Source organism: Mytilus galloprovincialis, chromosome 6 (genome assembly GCF_965363235.1).
Source record: "Mytilus galloprovincialis chromosome 6, xbMytGall1.hap1.1, whole genome shotgun sequence".
NCBI lineage: Eukaryota > Metazoa > Mollusca > Bivalvia > Mytilida > Mytilidae > Mytilus > Mytilus galloprovincialis.
The window spans coordinates 25,217,568-25,239,016 of NC_134843.1; the positions used below are offsets into that span (position 1 = coordinate 25,217,568).

The window sequence follows — 21,449 nt, forward strand, 5'->3', positions numbered from 1 at the left end:
TATTTTTATAGAGGTTATTTTACTAGATTGTTTTTGAAGAAAATATTGTTTATGGTTATTAGATGTTTGAGGTTTCCGAGTACACTTATTACTTCCGGCCAGTTTGTCAGTTGAAAAACAATATCGAGAAAGGCAGATTTGAAGTGTTTACTGATTTATGTTGCTGTGATGGCCTTAATTTCCATCATTTAGACGAACAGAATTATCAGGAAATATGAGATTTCAAGTGACATTAGTTTTGGCAATTTCATTTTTTGGATTTACATGTTTACACGAAATTGTTGATGCAGCTTCCACCCCACTAAAGACACCTCAACCAAAAGCTGACCAGCAGGACCATGATGCAATACATGATATTGAACTTCTTTTGCAAAACAGGTAACACATAAAAATGAAAGGAGAAATGATTGGAACTGCAGCTAAGTAAACAAATGTCAGAGATTATTGCCAGACAAGGCTTGAAGGGTATTGGGTCCATTTACCCTAATAACATGTTTGCCCGGGGTCCGTTCACCCTGAGTTCGTTCGCCTATATAGTCCGTTCGCCCTGCTAAAAAATATTAATATTCAGGCAGGGCTTTCCATTGAAGCCGGTAGCCGGTGGAAATCCGCCGTTTATGGTGGCTTCAAGTTGGCTACTTCACTGACAAAAATATAAATTCAAAAAGAAAAAAATTCTTTTTCAAATGTTTACAGGCAGCCGAGAGACGTATTGTCGCAAAGTCGCGTTCACGATAAAGTGGGTTTCATTGGGGTCTAAGCGTGACGCGGGATTGCATATTTTTTGTAAGCGTGACACCTGAAAGTCAAATTATTGTGTCGGGAAAACGGGAAATGAGGTCTAGCGGGACCTGGGAAATGACAATAAAAAGAAAAGTCAGTGTTTACCTTGGGCTAAATATAGTTCACATGAATTCAGGTCACTGATTGGTTGTCTATTTAAAGTCAGAATGCATCGTTTCTTTTCAAAGATAACGAGACGTTCCGGTGGTCATTGAACGATAACAATAGAGACGTTCCAATGGTCGTTAACTCGTTGGCTTTTAAAAACATGAAGAAAACCAGATAGGATGACAATCATATGTTATGGAATATATATAATATCAGTCAAATTAAAGAAAGTGTAGTAGATCAATTGTTCAGAATCTGGAAAACAGTATCTTTTGAAGTTCATTTTTCAAAACCCACGTGGTGTTCAGAGAATCAAGGTCAAAAACGAAAGTACAAAAAAAAAAAACAATGTAGAATATTGTCGACTCGACCTCAAATAAATAACATTTCCAAATGATTTATGTATCCGACTTATTGAACAGTTTACAAAAAAAAGATAAAATCAGAGGATATATCAATTTTCTGTCAATGCTTGAGAAATAATTGTATGATTTAAATACGCGTAACAGTCTTTAGAGAGAAAAGGGGGGTCATTTGTTTACCAATGCATGTAGTTATGCAAAATAAATCGATCAAGATTTCTAACAAACCGAATTATTATATAAATGAAACTCCTTTAAAAGTAAATGAATTTTAAGCATAAGGTAATAAAAATAAAAAACTATAACATAAAAAAAAATGAAATTTCTTTGAGATTTTTTTTCTTTCTTTAATTTCATACATGAAAAATGGTCATTTGAAAGATGAAATTAGGTGCCAGGAGATTGCGAGAATACAAGATTTTGCTCTATTTATGCCAGAGCTTATCCCAGACCCCCTGCCATAAGGCACCAAGCTTACAGCTTGGTGGGCGTCCGGCTTCACCGAACGCATGTTACAGCCGCCTATAATTTTAATTGAGCCTTCTACTTCAATTTCAAGGGAAAGCCCTGTTCAGGGCATTGAAGTTGAATAAACTTAATCAGATATTTCTATGGTATATATTCTTGAAATTTATGGAAACATGGAAATGGCTTTAGGATCATTAATTGGTCAATGACAAAATTATTCGGATCACTGATTATTGCATGTATTGTGAGACTTGTCTTTTGATGGATATATATATATATATAATAAAAACAAACGTTTTTGTTTTGATAAAATATTCAGCTTAAAATGAATAAAAACAATGATGTACGAACTGTAAATCATGAAACGGATCATTTACAAGTTCATTTGTTATTATACTCTGAGACTAGTCTCATATATATAAATATCAATAAAGATTCCAGTATTCTACCATTGTCTACTCTGCAAATCAAAGGGAAAATGATAAATTGAACAGGTATCAGGGCGAACCGGTACTAGGGTGAACGTGAATCAGGGCGAATGGACCCAGATTCGGCTTGAAGCTGGGGCAGTTGGATGACAGAGTAATCTCGAACTAAGAAAGCAAATAAACTGCAAAGCAACCAAATAATTCCTGATATGATTTTATGTCTGGATTTCTTATTTGTGTACCCTTGGCTCAGAGTTCAATGTGCATAAATGCCATACTGAGGCCATTTTTAGATATATATGAAGAAAATTTTCACCAGCTACCTCATCTTGAACCATTGCCTTTAACATAACAACACCATACATGCCTTCTTTTTAAATCTGACCATCTTCATGTGTGTAGAATGGTGCTGAAAACATAAAAGTGACTGGTTCAAACTGATTTATACATTATATTTTTATTTATACAAATACATGTAGATACATTGATTAAAGTCACAGTGCTGTACACATGGTACATTTTTTTTGTACATGTACAGTGATGTACATTTACATGTAATATATAGAAAATTGAAATGTACATGTACATCATGTACATTGTATGTTTGAATTTCATACATGATGGTACTTAAGTCAACTGTATTTCTAGAGGCACACAATTTAATGTACATGAAATTGATGTAGATGGTGATAAATTGTGTTAATCTCCAAAAATGTCATCTTTAACAACAGGACAACAGTTTCCTAATTATATTCTACTGCATGTACTGTACAAATGTACATCACACATTTTTTTTTTATTCCAGATTTGCATTTTGTCTACATGTACATTTACATGTAAATTTTTGTAATTATTACTCATCAGCATGATCAGTAACAATTTTTCAATTGTAGTAGTACTTGACTCCATTTATTAAAGTGTTTGGGGTATTGTTTTTCATTGTTTTTAGGGCCAACAGTTGTGTTGCTCTAAATTATTTTTGAATTTAATTTCCAAATCTTTTGGTCATGAGTACTAGCATGACTAGTGTACCTGATGAAGTTTATATCAGAAACATTATAAGATTGAATATTGGGCGACAGATTAGAGGTTGCATATACTAACAGATAATGCCTTTCTGAGAATCAAAAGACTTACATTTTTACATGTCTTATTTCCATGTTTGTTAGTTTAGTGTCACCCAAAAGTACTTGCTTTAGTTCAAATGTACATTATTTACATGCAGGTTTTTTTTTGATTTGTCTAATTCATGTTCATGTTTACATTGTTTTTGTTCTTTAGATTTTGGTATTTAAACCCCCTGTTTAACATGTTTAAGTAAATACATATTTAAGCTTGATGAATGACATTAATCAGAAAAATGGCCTACACTCATACATGTATATAGGTTATACATGTACATTTTTGTACATTGTATTTCTTCTACATTTAAATGGTTATATGCAATTGATACCATTTTCACTCGCTGTAGTTCAAGTTTTTTCCATAAATTTCACCATGAACTCATTTTATAAGCCAGTAAAATATAAGTTATTTAAAAGAACATTTCATAGAAAATATGAAATCTTTAATCTTAATCTGACATGTTAATGATGTTAATAAAACATTATTAAATTTATTAAAATATTTACAAAATACATGTACATGATCATGATGATGTATATTGATATATTTTGTTATGCTTTGTCACGTGCAAGATATACATGTACATATTTATAGTTTAACAACAATAAAATTTGAATTTGAAAATTTACTATTTGTAAAATACACATAATCACTGTGACACATGATAAATTTTGTACATGTAGAATGAAAACGATGATTTGAAAAAAAATGTGTTCAAAATGAACATGACAGGTTCAATTGTTAATTAGGTATCTTAAATACTTCTAATGAAAATTGTAAGCAAATGTACATGATGTATATATATATATCATGTATGTTTATTTGGTTTAGAGAAATATTGACCAATATTTATACAGTGTACTTAAAACCTGTTAAACTAACAGGTGTGTCTTCACATGCTGTAATCTGATTATAAATATTTGAACTGACTAAGGCCAAACAAATAAGTGTGTAGCTGTGTTAACATGAATAAAGCTTTCCTACTTCAGAAAACAAGGGGAAGAGAAGTAAGAATTAAACAAAAAAAGTTTAAATCTTCTAACTGTGACCTGCAACCTCAGACATAATCATTATGATGCAATTATATGCAGGTTGCAGTCTTGTAATTGACTGCTCCATAGGCTTACATGCAAAACAGCTGATCTTTGAAAATAAAAAAATAAAAAATGCTACATAGAAATTTTTTTTCATGTTCATATCATGTATGTACTAATGTGAAATTGTGATTTAATCCAAAAAAAAAGAGGGTCTTGCCACGAAGAATAAAAAGTTACGTAATCCTGAAGTCAAAACATTTTTTTTCTACTTTCTGTTTGCTATTTTTACTAGGCCGCACCACTTTCAGTAAACATGATATCCTTCCACTTTCCTGGATTGATATCCTCCAAAAGATGCAAGATTTTTTTAAAGTCTATATATATGTTTCAATTCAGCATAAACCTATAATCAAACAGAAAAAATTGAGTTCAGAAAAAAATTCAGAAAAAAATGCACTATTTTGTTTCCCTCCATGTTTTGACATGCACCGGAAACTGGAGTTGTAATACAAGACTGGTACCTATAATGTTGGTCTCATTTGCAACTTTAGATCACAATCATTACCAAGGCAAGATTTATATCCCTAATATCCATAATGTCCATTATGCCCTTGTAAAAATACCATGCTGTTGCAGTTCAAATTTCCTCATCCATCATCCTGAACGGCCTCTGTTACAGGACCTTTATTATCTTTTGTATTAATTGTTAATTTGTTCTCATCCTGAACATGCATGAAATATTTGTCACCCTTTATGTGGTTTCTCCAAGTCCAGTATCAATCATGTCAATAGTCAACCAATCATGGCCTTTCCTGCGTGCTGCCCTGTGCCCTTTTTATGATTGGCTCCCTGCCCTTTTGAAATCCTTAGCTGGAACACAGTCTCACATACATGACATAGCTCATTGATTACAAAAAAATGTCATTTAATAATTTTAAATGTTTTTTTATATGATTTATAAATTAGCTTTTAGTTTTACAAAATTTGTACAAGCTACATTTAGACTACTAGTTACAATGTATAAAAAATATATATACAGCAGGCGTTTCCAAGTGATTTTAGTCTATAATCATGTAGATTTAGATAATTGACTTTAGGTTGACCTTGTGATACTGTACAGAAATTAGCATGCATACTAAGTGAGATTCATGTTGAAATTATAATGCAATAATTTCTTCATTTATTTAACAAATTACCCAATGGTCATCTGGATTTAATTTTAGGGAATGATTTGTTTCACATGATAAATGCCAGAACTAATGATGTGCATTATTTCATAGAAAGTTTCACATTTGTCCTAGCATATTATAATCACATATAATAATAAATACTATCAGGCTATCTAGCATGTCTAGTACATGTGGTTAATGGGAATTGAATTAAAGGAGGACACATCCAGCACATACTACCTTTTTAAGCTAGACGATTTATGATTTTATAGATACAAATGTTGTTGTTGTTTTATTAGTTCTACACATCTGTTAATCTTTATATTTATTTATAAGAATATATTAACATGATTAAACAAATATTTTTAGCGCACCTTTCCTAAAAGGAAATGTGAGCTTTTGCCATCACTTGGCGTCCGTCGTCGTCGTCCATCCGTCGTCGTCATCGTCGTAAACTATTTCAAAGATCTTCTCCTCTGAAACTACTGAACCAATTCAAACCAAACTTCATCTGATTGATTCCTAGGGTATCTAGAATAAAGTTTATGTTTTAATTCCCATTTCATCAAAAAACATGGCCACCATGGCTAAAAATAAAACATAGGGGTAAAATGCAGTTTTTGGCTTATAACTCAAAAACCAAAGCATTTAGAGCAAATCTGACATGGGGGGTAAAATTGTTAATCAGGTCAAGATCTAACTGCCCTGAAATTTTCAAATGAATCGGACAACCCGTTGTTAGGTTGCTGCCCCTGAATTGGTAATTTTAAGGAAATTTTTGATATTTTTGGTTATTATCTTGAATATTATTATAGATACAGATAAACTGTAAATAGAAAAAATGTTCAGCAAAGTAAGATTTACAAATAAGTCAACATGTCCAAAATGGTCAGTTGACCCCTTTAGGAGTTATTGCCCTTTATAGTAAATTTTTAACCATTTTTCGTAAATCTTAGTTATCTTTTACAAAAATCTTCTCCTCTGAAACTACTGGGCCAAATTTAACTAAATATGGCCAAAATCATAATTAGGGTATCTAGTTTAAAAATTGTGTCCGGTGACCCGGCCAACCAACCAAGATGGCCACCATGGCTAAAAATAGAACATAGGGGTAAAATGCAGTTTTTGGCTTATAACTCAAAAAACAAAGCAATTAGAGCAAATCTGACAGGAGTAAAATTGTTTATTAGGTCAAGATCTAACTGCCCTGAAATTTTCAGATGAATCGGACAACCCGTTGTTAGGTTGCTGCCCCTGAATTGGTAATTTTAAGGAAATTTTTGCTATTTTTGGTTATTTTCTTGAATATTATTATAGATAGAGATAAACTGTAAATAGAAAAAATGTTCAGCAAAGTAAGATTTACAAATAAGTCCACAGGTCCAAAATGGTCAGTTGACCCCTTTAGGAGTTATTGCCCTTTATAGTCAATTTTTAACCATTTTTTGTAAATCTTAGTTATCTTTTACAAAAAACTTCTCCTCTGAAACTACTGGGCCAAATAAAATCAAACTTGGCCACAATCATCATTGGGGTATCTAGTTTAAAAATTGTGTCCAGTGACCCGGCCAACCAACCAAGATGGCCGCCATGGCTAAAAATAGAACATAGGGGTAAAATGCAGTTTTGGGCTTATAACTTAAAAACCAAAGCATTTAGAGCAAATCTGACAGTGGGAGAAATTGTTTATCAAGTTCAGATCTATCTGCTCTAAAATTTTCAGATGAATTGGACAACTGGTTGTTAGGTTGCTGCCCCTGAATTGGTAATTTTAAGGAAATTTTGCTGTTTTTGGTTATTATCTTGAATACTATTATAGATAGAGATAACCTGTAAACAGCAATAATGTTCAGAAAAGTAAGATTTACAAATAAGTCAACATGACTGAAATGGTCAATTGACCCCCTAAGGAGTTATTGTCCTTTATAGTCAATTTTTAAAAATTTTCATAAAATTTGTAAATTTTTACTTACATTTTCCACTGAAATTACTTGGCCAAGTTCATTATAGATAGAGATAATTGTAAGCAGCAAGAATGTTCAGTAAAGTAAGATGTACAAACACATCACCATCACCAAAACACAATTTTGTCATGAATCTATCTGCGTCCTTTGTTTAATATTCACATATACCAAGGTGAGCGACACAGGCTCTTTAGAGCCTCTAGTTTATTTGAGTTTTACCTGTTTAGGAAATTTGAACACCTTCCAGGAAAGTGATACAATTATTTTTTACAGACAATAACATGCATATATAATTGCATCAATTAAAGCATCCTGTTTGAAAGAATTAATGCAGAGAATTACATTTTGTATCCTGGTGGTATATATAGTTTATAAAAAATAGTTTCGTTGTATGTTGGAATTATTTTTGTCATTTATATCAGGCTTAAAGTTAAACTAGATAAACATATGTTAAATGCATATATGTCAAATGATGTTCACTTGTGTTAATATGTCTTTTGATTGAGTTAATCCATTTCGATTGATATTTTGTACTGTGTCCTTCTATGTCGTGATGTCTTAAACAATTGTTTCAGATAAGGGTGAGGGTTGGTACCTAATGAAACGTTTAAACCCACTGCATTTGTTTGCACCTGTCCTAAGTCTGGAATCTGATGTTCAATAAGTATCAATGACTCTTTTGTTGATGTGGTTCATACAGGGCTCGACATTAACGTTTGTCCGATTGTCCGGGACAAGTCGACACAGATGTCGGGCAAGTAGATTCACCATACTACTTGTCCGATGGGACAAGTGAAAAATCAAGGTCAGATAAAAATAGATCAAATTCAAGACTTATACATTCACAAAAATATGAATGATTGTTTTATTGATCATACTAAATGAAATAATTATTCATTGATTGAACCAGAGACATATAAAATTTGTATAATATGTCTCTGATTTGGAGTATTTGAACATGCTGGCAGCCATTGACCAGGGGAATATAAGTAAGGGGAAAGAAATCAATGTTAATGTATCTTCTTAGTATAAGCTTCCTTGAATTTATAGGAGCACCTCCATATGGAGTTTACCTAAACTTTAAAATATTAAATTAAAGTATGTTTCATTTGATTTTGCTTTTATGCATAACAATACATTAAAAGAGGTTTTATTTGATAAGATCTATGATATAAAAATTTAAGATAAAAAAATAAATCTAAAAAGGCAGATTTTTTAGTGAAATGTGTATGTACTTCATGATCATATATGTATATACAAATCAAAATAAATTAAAAAGGTTAACTCATATACATGTTCAAGGTGGCCAGGTGTATTTACATCCTTGGTTTAACCCATACCACTATTAAAGAATGAATAGGTCCATAGGGAAACGTAGTGGTTTGGGAAGAAATGATGATTTAATGATTGACAAATGATAGTGACATTGAGTCAGAGAACACAGTCTTGCAAAAAAACTTTCATTCTGAAATAATGAAATGTATTTTGATGTGGTATTCATATAACATTACAAAATGCTCCTTTTATTAGGTACAATCAAAGCCCAAGTGTTATTATTGTGTGTGTGCCATAAATCATCAATATGTTAGATTTTCAGTTATGAATTCGGACAAGTGAGTTCAGAGTTCGGACAAGCTGATTTTCTTGCCACTTGTCCAAAGGGACAAGTTAGAAAAAATGTTAATGTAGAGGCCTGTCATATGTGTTTATCCTTTCTAGTTTTTTATATACCGGTACATGATATTATTATTAGACTGTTGGTGTTCACTGTTTGAATGGTAGTTACAAGTCATTATTGGTGTCCTTAATAGCTCGCTGTTCATTGTGAGCTAAAGTTCTGTGTTGAAGACCGTTCTTTGACCTATAATGGTTTACTTTTACAAATTGTGAATTGGATGGAGAGTTGTCTCATTGGCACTGACATACCACATCTTCTTATAAAATATCTATATAAGGCTTAAAGTTTCATTAATTTATAAGTCTTAAAGTTTCATTAATTTATAAAGACTTAAGGATGTACTTAGGTGAGGTTTTGGAATTCATGTCAAATGTTCAGACTCCTTAGTTTTTTTCCATACAAGGTAAAATATTTTCCCCATAACACCTATTTATTTTTTCATATAAGTCTTAATAGCTCATAAAAGGTCATTTACCAAATTTTAGAAGATTCTTAATTTTCTTTCTTTTGTTTTGAGACCCAAATAATACCAATGCAAATATAAGGTAAAAGTCTGTCAGCCATTTCCCGCCATATTTTGAATCTCAAATATCTCGAAAAGGAGGGCCATGACCTATCAAAATTTTTAGCTTATCTTTATCCTTAACTCAAACGGCTTATAGTATCAATTTCAAATTCTTAATTTATTAATTTTTACCTAACCTCACCTTAGAGTACATCCTTAAAGTTAATCTTAATGAAGATAAGACTTAAATTTTAAATTAATAAACATATGTATGTCATTATAAGGCTAATAAAGTTAAACATGATAAAGATATATGTAAACAGTCAAAAGGCTTAAAGTTAAACTTGATAATCATGTACTGCATGTACGTGTGAATGTCATCATTAGGCTTAAAGTTAAACTTGATAATCATGTACTGTACATGTGTATGTCATCATTAGGCTTAAAGTTAAACTTGATAATCATGTACTGTACGTGTGTATGTCATCATTAGGCTTAAAGCTAAACTTGATAATCATGTACTGTACGTGTGTATGTCATCATTAGGCTTAAAGAGGGGGAGGACAGGGGGGTACCCTTCTCCCTTCTCCCACCCCTCTTCTCCTTTCTCCTACCCCCGTTCTCCTTTCTCCCATTAGAATAAAACATCTCCTTTTGAGATATTTTTTCTTGAAATATTAGAAAAATTTTAAAAGGAGAGATATTTTATTTTTTCTCATTTCTCCAACTTTTTCTCCTTTTTCCCAGCCTTCCTCTCCTTTCTCCTTTCTCCCACCCCCTTTCTCCTTTCTCCTACCCCCTTTCTCCCTGTCTCCCTTACCCCTGTCCTCCCCCTCCTTAAAGCTAAACTTGATAATCATGTACTGTACGTGTGTATGTCATCATTAGGCTTAAAGTTAAATTTGATAATCATGTACTGTACGTGTGAATGTCATCATTAGGCTTAAAGTTAAACTTGATAATCATGTACTGTACGTGTGTATGTCATCATTAGGCTTAAAGTTAAATTTGATAATCATGTGTATGTCATCATAAGACTTAAAGTTAAATTTGATAATCATATACTGTACGTGTGTATGTCATCATTAGGCTTAAAGTTATATTTGATAATCATGTACTGTGTATGTCATCATAAGACTTAAAGTTCATTTGAATTCAAGTATGTGTGTATGTCATCATGAGGCTTAAAGTTAAACTTGATAAACATGTACTGTGTATGTCATCATAAGACTTAAAGTTCATTTGAATTCAAGTATTTTAGAATAAGCCATGTATATGTTTTCATTCTGTACCAATTTTTAAGAGCGCTACAGAATTGAGAATTCCTTTGCAACTCAAAATACTTGTATGTATTAAAAATATCTTTGACATTTATAAGGCATTGAAATTTGATTAATAATTAGATAAAAATCATAATTGTTCTTATTTTGATGAAGGTTAAAGGGTGTAGAAAAAAAGTCAAGAATAGAATGTCACAAGAAATAGTCACAGTAAGGAGAACCATAAAATTGGTAATTTGGTAAAAATAAAAAAAAATTTTAAAATGTATTTTATTTTTTTGATGAAGTTTTTTTCATAGGATTTCATTTAAATGTTTAATAGTATTTCATTTCTTCTTTTTTTTAAAAACTTGTATCATTATATGAAACTTATATCGGTAAATCTTTCAATATATTTCTTTTAAAGATTTTTAATAGGATTTCATAAAAAGGTTTAATAGGATTTCATAAAAAGGTTTAATAGTATTTCATTTCTTTTCTTTTACAAAAAGTCATATGGAACTTTTATTAGCATAAAAAAATCAAATAAAATAAAAATTCATTTCTAATTTGTCTTACAAAAAGTTATATTGAACTTTTATTGGCAAACAAATCAAATAAAAAAGATAATTACAAACATTATTTTTTTTAAGATAACAAGTTAATTTCTTTTTTGTACTTGAATGTTACAAATTGACTGGTTGTTTTATTTTTTTCTATTCTATCTTTTTCACCATTAGAATATATGTGTTGTATCGCATGTATTTGTCTGCCTCTTGTTTAACCCTTTCCTCCATAATGATGCCTTTTGCCGCCACCCCCTTTACTCCATAATGACGCCTCTTGACGCCTGTGTAGCACCTCAGTTGAAACCCTTTGACTACAAAGTATCTGCATTAGACTTGATAAAATTTGTATCGAAAATGAAAAGGATATTCATAAGAATATTCAACTAAATAAAATTTATTTGATGGAATATTTGTTTTTCGCAATGCAATAATACTTCAAAGTATATTTTCAATATTTTGTTGAAAAATCCTATGCGAATGAAGTTTGCAAAACAAAAAGTTTCGATGGAGGAAAGGGTTAAGTGTAAAACTGTCATGAGTGTACATATTTGTATACTTCCTATGTTCCTACACTTTTACAAGTAATGTAAATTGTAAGTTGAATCAAGTTAATTAGTTTTAAGGTGGCTCAAGGGTATAAATCCATTTTTTTTTTATAAATGAACTTATTGATCTCACAAACATGTTTAACCCCGCCGCATTTTTGCGCCTGTCCCAAGTCAGGAGCCTCTGGCCTTTGTTAGTCTTGTATTATTTTAATTTTAGTTTCTTGTGTACAATTTGGAAATTAGTATGGCGTTCATTATCACTGAACTAGTATATATTTGTTTAGGGGCCAGCTGAAGGACGCCTCCGGGTGCGGGAATTTCTCTCTACATTGAAGACCTGTTGGTGACCTTCTGCTGTTGTTTTTTTCTATGGTCGGGTTGTTGTCTCTTTGGCACATTCCCCATTTCCATTCTCAATTTTATCTTATACTTAAAAGAAAAAGAAAATTAAAAAATAGGGTCACTGTTCATTGATGCTCACAATCTGACTTCGAAAGAACCATGCATTTTTGTTAAGGTACTTTTTTTCTTTTGAACTAATAGGAGAAATAGAGGTAATAAAACCGTAATATCTAAATAAAAAAAATAAATTACAGAAATCACTTAAATTTACAAATGTTTAGTTTAAGTTCAGCTTATTTGAAAAAAAAATAATAAAAAATATAGGTCACCCAAGAGTTCAAAAAGATATTTCAACCTTAATGACAAAAAAAAGTAATTTTTGCACCAAAGGGAGATTATATGGAGCTTTTTCAATGATTTAAACATTTGGAAAAGCCATCTGGGGCCAAAACAACTCGTTTTTTAGCTCACCTGACCTGAAAGGTCAAGTGAGCTTTTCTCATCACTTGGCGTCCGTCGTCCGGCGTCCGTAAACTTTTACAAAAATCTTCTCCTCTGAAACTACTGGGCCAAATTTAACCAAACCTGACCACAATCATCCTTGGGGTATCTAGTTTAAAAAATGTGTCTGATGACCTGGCCATCAAACCAAGATGGCCGCCATGGCTAAAAATAGAACACAGGGGTAAAATGCAGTTTTTGGCTTATAACTCAAAAACCAAAGCATTTAGAGCAAAACTGACATGGGGTAAAATTGATTATCAGGTAAAGATCTATCTGCCCTGAAATTTTCAGATGAATCGGACAACCCGTTGTTGGGTTGCTGCCCCTGAATTGGTAATTTTAAGGAAATTTTGCTGTTTTTGGTTATTATCTTGAATATTATTATAGATAGAGATAAACTGTAAACAGCAATAATGTTCAGCAAAGTAAGATCTACAAATAAGTCAACATGACTGAAATGGTCAGTTGACCCCTTAAGGAGTTATTGCCCTTTATAGTCAATTTTTAACCCTTTTTCGTAAATCTTAGTAATCTTTTACAAAAATCTTCTCCTCTGAAACTACTGGGCTACATTAATCCAAACTTGGCCACAATCATCTTTGGGGTATGTAGTTTAAAAAATGTGTCCGGTGACCCGGCCATCCAACCGAGATGGCCGCCACGGCTAAATATAAAACATAGGGGTAAAATGCAGTTTTTGGCTTATAACTCAAAAATCAAAGCATTTAGAGCAAATCTGACTGAGTTAACTTGTTTATCATGTCAAGATCTATCTGCCCTGAAATTTTCAGATGAATCGGACAACCTGTTGTTGGGTTGCTGCCCCTGAATTGGTAAATTTTATGGAAATTTTGCTGTTTTTGGTTATTATCTTGAATATTATTATAGATAGAGATAAACTGTAAACAGCAATAATGTTCAGCAAAGTAAGATCTACAAATAAGTCAACATGACCGAAATGGTCAGTTGACCCCTTAAGGAGTTATTGCCCTTTATAGTCAATTTTTAACCCTTTTTCGTAAATCTTAGTAATCTTTTACAAAAATCTTCTCCTCTGAAACTACTGGGCTACATTAATCCAAACTTGGCCACAATCATCTTTGGGGTATGTAGTTTAAAAAATGTGTCCGGTGACCCGGCCATCAAACCAAGATGGCCGCCACGGCTAAATATAAAACATAGGGGTAAAATGCAGTTTTTGACTTATAACTCAAAAATCAAAGCATTTAGAGCAAATCTGACTGAGTTAAATTGTTTATCATGTCAAGATTTATCTGCCCTGAAATTTTCAGATTGACCCGACAACCGGTTGTTGGGTTGCTGCCCCTAAATTGGTAATTGTAAGGAAATTTTGCCGTTTTTTGTTATTATCTTGAATGTTATTATAGATAGAGATAAACTGTAAACAGCAATAATGTACAGCAAAGTAAGACCTAAAAATAAGTAAACATGACCAAAATGGTCAGTTGACCCCCTAAGGAGTTATTGTCCTTTATAGTCAATTTTTAACAATTTTCATAAAATTTGTAAATTTTTACTAACATTTTCCACTGAAACTACTTTGCCAAGATCATTATAGATAGAGATAATTGTAAGCAGCAAGAATGTTCAGTAAAGTAAGATGTACAAACACATCACCATCACCAAAACACAATTTTGTCATGAATCCATCTGCTTCCTTTGTTTAATATTCACATATACCAAGGTGAGCGACACAGGCTCCTCTAGTTTCCTTCCAATATTGACCTTTTGACCTGAACTTTTTTTCTGTTCACAGGGGTAAATGTGAGTGGCAATAATTGTAGGATGTGATGCATATACATGTTGTACATGTACTGCCATTAGTTTTATATTCATTGCACATAAAATTATCGGGAAAAAATCAGCCACAATTCTGGGAAGATACTTTTTGTAGGTGTTAAATACCTAAGTTATAGAGCTAAACTACTGTAATTTTAGAAATTGGCAAAACTTGTTCCTAAGCTTTTCACCAATTTTGATTTTCGAATTAATGTTCATATATTTTTGGCTGATGAATCATCAAGCATATTGCTGTCTCATTTAGAAATACTCCAGGTATCCTTAAACTCATAGTAACTTCCATATTCTTTTACTCATAGTAACTTCCATATCCTTTTACTCATATTAATAGCTTTTGCTAAGTAAAAATTCAAGTGAGTTCTGCAAAATGAAATTTTACACAAATGAAATATCATAGTGAGAGGATTTTTTTTTAAAATATATTCTTCAACAATAACTTATAGTTATACAAGTTTGAGCTTTCTAAAAAGCTCTTTACTCGCAGCAGCTTTGCTCTATCATAATTTAGGTTATACGTGTGCATGTAGTTGTTGAATTAATATTGCAAATGTTGTATTTTTAGATATTGATTGACATGATTGATATTATAACATGTATAAAAATGGATGTACTTTAAGAGTGTGAGTGTTACACCCAATGCTTTTAAAAATTTCAAATGACTCGTTGAAAATTAGAAACGACTCTTGAGATGTGCCAGTCTCTGGTGGTGTGCCTAGATTGTCAGAAGTTATAAAAATACAGATAATGCATTTTTGTAAACATTTGAACATGTTGAATGGGGACATTGTTTAGCAAAGCAAAATGTGTAAATTGCAGAGCAACAAAGCAAATAAACCATGTAAACACGTATTAATAATTGATATTTCAATATTGAATGTACAAAATGTATCTGTGAAATATATGCATAATTAAAATGAACATGAATTAATGACAGTTGATTGGAACTGAAATACACATAGTTAATTTTCCGGCATTTGATGTCGTATCCTGGACGAGAAAAGTCTGTAATTCTTTATCTCATTTAAGCCAATAGCTGTTGCTGAATCTCAGCTGCAAGAGCAGATAGTTTACAGCCAAAGCCCAAAGGCCACCATAGTCCATTCAATCTAGCATAAAATTGACTCTAACCTAAGTCCTTGAAGTAATTGGAACAGAATATTTTTGTATCCCAAATATACACAGAAAAAAGTCCAACAAAATCTAACATGAGGAAAATTCCTATAGAGATTTGCAGTGATATGGGAGATAACTTTGCAAAAAGGGCAGAAATCTCCATAAAAATTGATACATTAAAATTATAACTTTACCACTACTATTCATCAGAATGTAGTTGATTCTTGATATTTTAGTAGTCTATAGAGTATAACAAACAACTCTGAAGGTGTTTTCATATCCTTTCATAATTCATTAGTTGACCATTTATTACATTTTTATACGACCGCAAAAATTTTAATTTTTCGTCGTATATTGCTATCACGTTGGCGTCGTCGTCGTCGTCCTGCGTCGTCGTCGTAGTCGTCGTCCGAATACTTTTAGTTTTCGCACTCTAACTTTAGTAAAAGTGAATAAAAATCTATGAAATTTTAACACAAGGTTTATGACCACAAAAGGAAGGTTGGGATTGGTTTTGGGAGTTTTGATCCCAACATTTTAGGAATTAGGGGCCAAAAAGGGCCCAAATAAGCATTTTCTTGGTTTTCGCACTATAACTTTAGTTTAAGTAAATAGAAATTTATGAAATTTTGACACAAGGTTTATGACCACAAAAGGAAGGTTGGGATTGATTTTGGGAGTTTTGGTTCCAACAGTTTAGGAATTAGGGGCCAAAAAAGGGCCCAAATAAGCATTATTCTTGGTTTTCGCACAATAACTTTAGTATAAGTAAATAGAAATCAATGAAATTTAAACACAAGGTTTATGACCACAAAAGGAAGGTTGGGATTGATTTTGGGAGTTGAGGTCCGAAAAGTTTAGGAATTAGGGGCCAAAAAGGGGCCCAAATAAGCATTTTTCTTGGTTCTTGCACCATAACTTTAGTATAAGTAAATAGAAATCTATGAAATTTAAACACAAGGTTTATGACCATAAAATTTTTGGTCCCGTTTTCAAATTGGTCTACATTAAGGTCCAAAGGGTCCAAAATTAAACTTTGTTTGATTATGACAAAAATTGAATCCTTGGGGTTCTTTGATATGCTGAATCTAAAAATGTACTTAGATTTTTGATTATTGGCCCAGTTTTCAAGTTGGTCCAAATCGGGGTCCAAAATTAAACTTTGTTTGATTTCATCAAAAATTGAATAATTGGGGTTCTTTGATATGTCGATTCTAACTGTGTATGTAGATTCTTAATTTTTGGTCTCGTTTTCAAATTGGTCAACATAAAGGTCCAAAGGGTCCAAAATTAAACTTAGCTTGATTTTAACAAAAATTGAATTCTTGGGCTTCTTTGATATGCTGAATCTAAACATGTACTTAGATTTTTGTCGAGCCTGCAACTTTTGTTGCAGAAAGCTCGAATTTATGGAATGATTGTAAGGTGTACATGTCTAGCGGGCAGATGTCATCTGACCTTGACCTCATTTTTATGGTTCAGTGGTGAAAGTTAAGTTTTTAAGTTTTGGTCTTTTTATTTAATATTATATGCCAAAGGTCAACTATATTTGGTGTATGGAAATATATTATGATCTATATGTCAGTCCCGCAGGTTTTATTTGACCATGACCTCAATTGCACGGTTCATTGCACAGTGTTAAGTTTTTGTGTTTTGGTCTATTTTTCTTAAACTATAAGTAGTAGGTCAACTATATTTGTTGTATGGAAGCTTTGTTAGCTGTACATATCTGCCTGGCATGGTTCATCTGACCTTGACCTCATTTTTATGGTTCATTGGTCTTTGTTTAGCTATCTTGGTTTATGTTAAGTTTATGTGACAGTTGTAATAAAGCTTTATACTTAGGACTATCAACATAATATCAATGATTAGTAAAGAAGGCGAGACATTTCAGTGTGTGCACTCTTGTTGATTATGGGCCCAGTTTTCAAGTTGGTCCAAGTCAGGATCCAAAATTATTATATTAAGTATTGTGCAATAGCAAGAAATTTTCAATTGCAGAGTATTCAGCAATAGCAAGAAATCTTCAATTGCACAGTATTGTGCAATAGCAAGAAATTTTCAATTACACAGTATTGAGCAATAGCTAGAAATCTTCAATTGCACAGTATTGTGCAATAGCAAATATTTTCAATTGCACAGTATTGCGCAATAGCAAGAAATATCTAATTGCACAATATTGTGCAATAGCAAGAAATTTTCAATTGATTGGAGTTATCTTTCTTTGTCCAGAATAGTAGTTGAATCAACTTAAATCATTGTTTTATACAATATACAATGTATATTCACTTTTACTACCAACTGATAAATTAAAACAATCTTTACCATTCAGTGATAACAAGCACTTGTTTTACATTTTAATATTTTATGATGTATTTAAATGAGTAGTTATTGCTATTTCTTCAATTTTTTTGAGAGGATTAATATTCAACAGCATAGTGAATTGCTCAAAGGCAAAACAAACATTTTAATTTCATTAGACCACATTCATTCTGTGTCAGAAACCTATGCTGTGTCAACTATTTAATCACAGTCCAAATTTAGAGCTGAATCCAGCTTGAAAGTTGTGTCCATACTTGCCCCAACCGTTCAGGGTTCAACCTCTGCGGTCGTATAAAGCTGCACCCTGCAGAGCATCTGGTTCAACATGTCAAGGTAAAGAATCTCAAATTTAATAAAAATAATTGAGCATCTATTCTTCTTTTTGTGGTTTAAAGTATCTTAAAACAACATGAACAAGGTAGATGCTAAACAAATATAATTTACAGATATAAAAAAAAATAAAAAAAATAGGTGGAGTTATCTCCCTTCCCAAGTTAATTTCCATATGAAATTAGAAATACTGATTTTTTTTGAGTTTTTCTCAAGTTTGATTTTTTGGGACTTTTTTCTGTGTATATTTGGGGCTAAATGCTACAAATAAGAACTAACACATTTTCTGTTGCAATTAGTTTGACTCACAGGTTCACACTAAGTTTGACTGCACCAGGACTACCAAAGATTGTCTTCAATGCACAGAGATTTTCCCACACCTGGATATGGGCTTGGGCAGCCTAAAAAAAAACAACTATCAAAAAGACTAAAGACACATTGAAAGTACTGATCTAAGAGTACTCACAGTTACTGAAAGCTAGATCAAAACCAATTATACCTAATAAATAAATCACTTTGCATCGGAAATGATGTTAATTATAATAATTCATGAGAATACCTGAAATACATAAAATATGTTTGATGTTACATTAAGGTACTTTAAGATTCTTCTGATTAAATCTTTAGAGAATGAATAAAGTTACATATACTTCAAACAATTTGTCGCACTGCAAGACACTTGAGAACAATTTTTAACTTCTTGACAAATATGTTCATGAAACATTAAAAAAAAATTGTACCAGTAACAATGATTATTATCTATTTATAAATAATATATTACATTCAGGCAATAAAGACAGCTTTACATGTATTTTGATGTTATAAGGTGTCCTGTAAAATGTTAAATCCAGGATTTATCAAATATTTTTGGTTTGGTATGTTACTTGTATGGTAAGAACTAGATTTTATGGTCAATTTTGTATTTGAATTTAAACATGTTAAAATGTTTTAATGCTTTTCCAAATATTGATTTTTTTTTTTAAGTTTGTAATAATGTCCTCTATTTTATAAATTATCTCCCCCTGTTTACCTTTTCTTATAAATATAATAATTGATATTTTTGATACATATATAACATATATAATTGAAACAAAAGCATCGATCATCAATTTCTTATGACTCCACTCACTTAGATAAACCTGGTAATTTATAATGTTTATTTGTTGGTCAATACTTGCAAGTCAGTAGTTTCATAGGGCATTTCTTTTAGACAAATTAAAAAAAAAAACAAATTAAAAAAATTTCACCTGTCCTATCACAAAGATATTTTACAGTGTAGTCTACTACTTTTGGGTCAAATTTTTCGGTGTAGTCTACTACTTTTGGGTCAAATTTTTCGGTGTAGTCTACTACTTTTGGGTCATATTATAACTAAATTATCAATTGAATCTTATTCAAAATATATACAACTTTATGTTAACAATGGTTAAGGGGTTCTATAATGCAGTAAGACAGTTTCAGAAATACTAATATTTGACCATTTCAAACTGGACCAAATCATTACCCTTAATATTCATACCCCAGATTTCTTGTTGTTGTTTTATAAACATACATTCTGCACATCTCTTTTTAATTTTTGTCCCTGTGCAACACATAATGACATTGAAATAAAGGCCCAGGCATTCAGTCAGGCTTAAATTGTTAAGGATGTATTCTTTTGACATTTCAGTCTCGTTCAGTCTCATTGAAATTATTCCCAAAACATGTGATATAAGTGGAAAATAGCAATGAATTTGATAATTATCATAATCAAACTTAACTCTGTGAAAGAATTGCGTATTTCCAATAAGTAGTTTTTGAGTAATGAAATTATCAAATTTTATTACTAATCAAGTCAGTCTTTTTTTAGTGAAATTTTAAGAAAAAACCAGGTGAGGGGTACAAAAAATTATTTTACCAGAAATATTTACATCCCATATAATTTTTAGCTCACCTGGCCCGAAGGGCCAAGTGAGCTTTTCCCATCACTTTGCGTCCGGCGTCCGTCGTCCGTCATCGTTAACTTTTACAAAAATCTTCTCCTCTGAAACTGCCTGGCCAAATTAAACCAAACCTGGCCACAATCATCATTGGGGTATCTAGTTTAAAAAATGTGTCCGGTGACCCGGCCAACCAACCAAGATGGCCGCCATGGCTAAAAATAGAACATAGGGGTAAAATGCAGTTTTTGGCTTATAACTCAAAAATCAAAGCATTTAAAGCAAATCTGACACGGGGTAATATTGTTCATCAGGTCAAGATCTATCTGCCCTGAAATTTTCAGATGAATCGGACATTTCGTTGTTGGGTTGCTGCCCCTGAAATGGTAATTTTAAGGAAATTTTGCTGTTTTTGGTTATTATCTTGAATATTATTATAGATAAAGATAAACTGTAAACAGCAATAATGTTCAGCAAAGTAAGATCTACAAATAAGTCAACATGACCAAAATGGTCAGTTGACCACTTTAGGAGTTATTGCCCTTTATAGTCAATTTTTAACCATTTTTCGTAAATCTTAGTAATCTTTTAGAAAAATCTTCTCCTCTGAAACTACTGGGCCAAATTTAACCAAACTTGGCCATAATCATCATTGGGGTATCTAGTTTAAAAAATGTGTCCGGTGACCCGCCCAACCAACCAAGATGGCTGCCAGGGCTAAAAATAGAACATAGGGGTAAAATGCAGTTTTTGGCTTATAACTCAAAAACCAAAGCATAAAGAGCAAATCTGACAGGAAGTAAAATTGTTGATCAGGTCACGATCTATCTGCCGTGGAATTTTCAGATGAATCGGATAATTGGTTGTTAGGTTGCTGCCCCTGAATTGGTAATTTTGAGGAAATTTTGCTGTTTTTTTGTTATTATCTTGAATATTATTATAGATAGAGATAAACTGTAAACAGCAATAATGTACAGCAAAGTAAGAACTAAAAATAAGTCAGTATGACCAAAATAGTCAATTGACCCCCTAAGGAGTTATTGCCCTTCATAGTCAATTTTTAACAATTTTCTTAAAATTTGAAGATTTTCAATA

General features: G+C 31.9%; 1 protein-coding gene across 1 annotated transcript in view; it reads left to right on the forward strand.

Annotated features, from left to right (window-relative positions):
* The first annotated feature begins 91 nt into the window (after positions 1–91).
* LOC143079246 (sodium/hydrogen exchanger 8-like) overlaps positions 92–21,449 on the forward strand; it is an 84,614-nt gene continuing 63,256 nt past the window's right edge. The window contains exon 1 of the mRNA XM_076254482.1: positions 92–378. Within this exon, the coding sequence (XP_076110597.1) occupies positions 215–378 (164 nt within the window). The 5' untranslated portion in view covers positions 92–214. The remainder of the gene's footprint in view (positions 379–21,449) is intronic.